General features: G+C 54.9%; 3 protein-coding genes across 3 annotated transcripts in view; 2 read left to right on the forward strand and 1 right to left on the reverse strand.

Annotated features, from left to right (window-relative positions):
• Positions 1-1,309, reverse strand: part of PTSG_09679 (uncharacterized protein) — a gene marked incomplete at both ends in the record, with an annotated part of 2,726 nt that extends 1,417 nt beyond the window's left edge. The window contains one exon of the mRNA XM_004990046.1: positions 1,278-1,309. Coding sequence (XP_004990103.1) covers positions 1,278-1,309 — 32 coding nt within the window. The remainder of the gene's footprint in view (positions 1-1,277) is intronic.
• A 226-nt stretch (positions 1,310-1,535) lies between these two features.
• Positions 1,536-2,648, forward strand: PTSG_09680 (uncharacterized protein; the record flags this gene model as incomplete). The annotated part of the gene is made up of 4 exons (XM_004990047.1): positions 1,536-1,629; positions 1,828-1,928; positions 2,059-2,108; positions 2,432-2,648. 4 exons carry the CDS (start codon positions 1,536-1,538, stop codon positions 2,646-2,648), a joined length of 462 nt encoding a protein of 153 aa, XP_004990104.1.
• A 74-nt stretch (positions 2,649-2,722) lies between these two features.
• On the forward strand, positions 2,723-4,024 carry PTSG_09681 (uncharacterized protein; the record flags this gene model as incomplete). Its single annotated transcript, XM_004990048.1, has 5 exons — positions 2,723-2,920; positions 2,946-3,228; positions 3,388-3,447; positions 3,497-3,660; positions 3,736-4,024. 5 exons carry the CDS (start codon positions 2,723-2,725, stop codon positions 3,928-3,930), a joined length of 900 nt encoding a protein of 299 aa, XP_004990105.1. The 3' UTR covers positions 3,931-4,024.
• Between the last annotated feature and the right edge of the window lie 19 nt (positions 4,025-4,043).

Genomic DNA, 4,043 nt, shown 5'->3' on the forward strand with positions numbered 1-4,043 from the left:
ATAGAAAAAACCCACACCCACCGGCCACCAGCGGGCGGGGAAGCCCATTGTTAATTACTTTCCTATCACATTCACACAGTTTTGTCATCTTTTTCCTCTTTCTTCTCGGCCTTAACCAGGACCAGCCCTCTCCTCTTTTGCAAAAAGAAAAGTGATGACGATTGGAAACCCCTTTTTTATTTTCAGTCCCAGCCGGGCGAAACTCGTGTTTCCAGGTTTTGCGCGGACGTCCGCCCTCCCTAGCCCAAAGAAAGGGTGAGGATCAGGTCGTGTTTTTTTTTTTTTTGGGGGGGGGGGGGTAAATGGGGAGGATGTTAAAAAGGCTCCCCCCAATAAAATACTTTTTTGTGGGTGGGGACCCCCGGAGACACCTGTTTTTTGGCAACCACCCCCCAACAAAAAAAATTTGTTTTTCCCCTGATTTTGCAACCCGTGGAGGGTCCGCGGCCCACACAGCGGCTGTGTGTGTGTGTGTGTGTGTGTGTGTGTGTGTGTGTGTGTGTGTGTGTGTGTGTGTGTGTGTGTGTGTGTGTGTGTGTGTGTGTGTGTGTTTGTGGTGGGAGGGGGCAGTGACGGACGAGCGCATTGCGTCGTGACACCCACACCAAACAAGGCAGGCATACCAAGGGTGCACATCAACGACAGGTGAAGAAGCCAAAGTGTCGCTCACATGTTCTAGTCATTGTTGGCTTGCGCTTTTGCGCTCACCTCACTGTGCTGTTGCAGGTGTTGTTGGCAATGGTTGTGATCTTGTCCCTCACATCATCACCCTTCTTACTCACATGTGTGTGTGTGAGCTGTCTTCTCTACAACCAGCTTTGTTTCTGTGGTAGTTGCTGTGGTTGCTTTCCTCGTCCGCCACTGCCCAGCATCATCCGCACCACCGCAGGCAGCAGCCAAAGAAATGCCAACAACACCACCACACAGGTTTGTTTGTTCTTCCACACGCGCTGTGCTTTGATGAGTTGTTTCCTTTCGTCAACAGACATGTTGACCGCACATCACAATCAACATCACGTGTTCGTGTTGTTGCAGACGAGGCACAGCGTTCACCCATAGCAATGGCAATGTGCTTCTCACCCTCGCTCACTCTCTAACACACACACACACACACACACACACACACACACACACACACACACACACACACACACTCACACACACACAACCTCGCACACACACACACACACAAACACACACACACACACACTCTCTCTCTCTCACACACACAACCTCGATTGACCAGGCCATGCACTGCGGCATGGTGAGATACAGACACCAGGGGCGTGCCACTTGAGAGCATCATCATCTTCCCCTGTTGCACAAGCTGCCCTGAGGTGAGTGCGTACTTGTGCATGTGCGCATGTGTGAGCGTGCGTGTGCGTAACACCGTGTGTTTCCAAATCGTGTATCAAGCAAGATGGTGCCATGGTGAATTGAAGGTGGTGACGCACTGCGCATGCTGAACTTTTGACCTCGGCTTCACTTCCCTCCCTTGTCGCTCACTGCCATCACCATCACCTTTACCATCACCGATGTGCGTGTACAAGGAAGGCGTTGTTGTGCAGGGGATCGTCAAGATCAGCGGTCTCTACAGGCCCATCCACCAGATCCTCAACTTCCACGCAGGTGAATAGCGCGCGTGTGTGTGTGTGTGTGTGTGTGTGTGTGTGTGTGTGTGTGTGTGTGTGTGTGTGTGTGTGTGTGTGTGTGTGTGTGTGTGTGTGTGTGTGTGTGTTCGTTCTGGCAGCACCACCCACACCGCAACTGATCGCGTGTTTGCCTCGTTCCATTGTTCCTCACCTTTCGTGTGTTGTGCCCATATAGGCCACAAGATCTTCCCCGAGGTGCTCGAGTTTGATCCGCAGAATCCGTTGCACAAGGAGTTTCTGATTGCCGCCGCCAACATCTACGCATGCGTCTTCAAGGTGGCTGGCTGTGGGGTGCCTTGTTTGCTTTGGGGTTAGGTGGTGGTGGCGGTTGCTTGGGGTCGGGTGGTGGCGGTTGTGTGCAGTCGTGTTATGCTGACGCCATTGCCTCATCTGCGATGATGTTCAGGTGCACCCGACCAAGTACCCGAGCGAGGAGAACAAGCTCCACATCAAGCGGTGAGCCGTGATGTGTGTGTGTGTGTGTGCGACACGTACATCCTTAAGCTGCTGCTCTTCCCACTGCAACAGTTGTTCCTTTCTCTTCTGTTGGTGCTTTGACCTGTCTTTCGTGTTCCGTTCACGTTGCGTGCGTTGGCTCAGTTCTTTTGGCTCACACCATCGAGCACATTCAACACAGCCACTCATCCATCCAACAACACTTCCCTCTCAACACAAACCACGAATATACATCGCACATCCATTTCAGCACCAGTCTTCCCAGGATCTTATGCATATCAAGCAGCCAAGCAGACACGCACTCCTACTCTTGTCTCTCTGAGGCCTCCTGGCAGCTGTCCTTCTGCTTCTTCTGGGCATGAAGGCTACTCCTACGTCAGCGTCAGCCCCGATGGCCGCCTGCTGGTGGCTGAGTCGTTTGTGTGGGACATGCACAGGCTGACATGCAAGCAGCACGTGCCCGTCACAGCAACCGACATGGTGTGGACCAAGGACGGCAAGCACCTCATCGGCCCCTCTTACTCCCCTACTCCCGTGTGAACATCTGCGGCCTCGGTGCACATGAGGCTGAACGCACAGTCATCTTCGGGGATCTTTCCTGGCGCTGAGCTTGCATGCGCTGCCGCGTCCGATGGCGTCACCGAGAGGTGGCAGAACGTGCCCTAGGAGTGCAAGCTGCACCGCGTCCTAGACCTCAAGTGCATGGCGGTCGTGCCGTGCCGTCCACCTCCGAGCACACGCGCTGCATGGCAGTCACGCCCACTCTGTACATCGCGGACAACAAGGCGGGTGTCATCTCGTGTGGCAGCTTGGTGAGCCATCGACCCTGCTGCAGAGTGGAGGACAGATGCTGTCGATAGTGACGAAGAGACGATGCAAGGAGAAGAAGCGAGAGGGGAAGTAGAGGCGGAAACGGCGAGCAAGGAGCGCGTGCGTACTGCCGTGGATGCGTTGCGCGTCACCCCTGATGGCCGCTTCCTGGTGACTGCGTCCACCTCCACCGACTTGCGCGTGTGGGATCTCAGCACCCTCACATCACACGATCAGCAACAACACAACATGAAGGGCAAGCAGCAGTGGCACCAACAACAACAACAGCAACAACAACAACGACACGCCCGTTTGTGTTGATCGTGCGACGTTGGCACAACCCGAAGAGGTCACGGGCGTTCGTGTCCCGCACATCGCAGCGTTTGCGGACAGCAGCAACAAACTTGCTAGCGCGTGCGGAAACACAGTGTACGTCTGTGCCATTGATCACCACCACCACCATCACCAGCAACAACAACAGCAGCAGCAGGAGCAGCAGTAGCAGCAGCAACAACAACAGCAGCAGCACGTAAACGGCAGCAGTAGTGGTGTGAGCAGTGCGCTGACGCGTGTAGCAGTGTTGGATGACTTGTTTGTGAACGAGGCAGAGCTGAACGCCAACATGACCGCCGCCACCATGGCCGCGCACCCAACTGATGACAGCCTGCTGGCGATTGACACTGCGCGAGGTGACGTGTTTGTGTGTGACGTCGCCAACCACAATGTCCTCAGCAAGCTCAAAGTGAGCAGAAACGCTCCGGTCAAGTTTGGTGTCTTTGCCCGTCGCAGCAGCATCTTGTTCGTCAACTCTGTTTAGAGCGTGATCAAGTGCGACTACAGTACGGGCCAGCACACCACCATATTGCATCGCAATGACAGAGCAGATGACATGGCCATGTGCGATCACCAGCACCTGCTCACTGTTTCAAGCAGCGTTTCGCGAGGCAGGGTTGCCCTGTGGGCGCTGGACCTGACCCTAAACCGCACCATGATCCCCCACAGAGCAGTTTGACCTGTGCCATCTCCGCCCAACAACAGACCCCAGATGCCGCCCCAACGCCATTGTGCCCATTGTTGTTCCACCAGCAACACCTCCCGCAGAAGCGCACAAGCTTGACGACTACG

This window comes from Salpingoeca rosetta, assembly GCF_000188695.1.
Source record: "Salpingoeca rosetta unplaced genomic scaffold supercont1.26, whole genome shotgun sequence".
Classification (NCBI taxonomy): Eukaryota; class Choanoflagellata; order Craspedida; family Salpingoecidae; genus Salpingoeca; species Salpingoeca rosetta.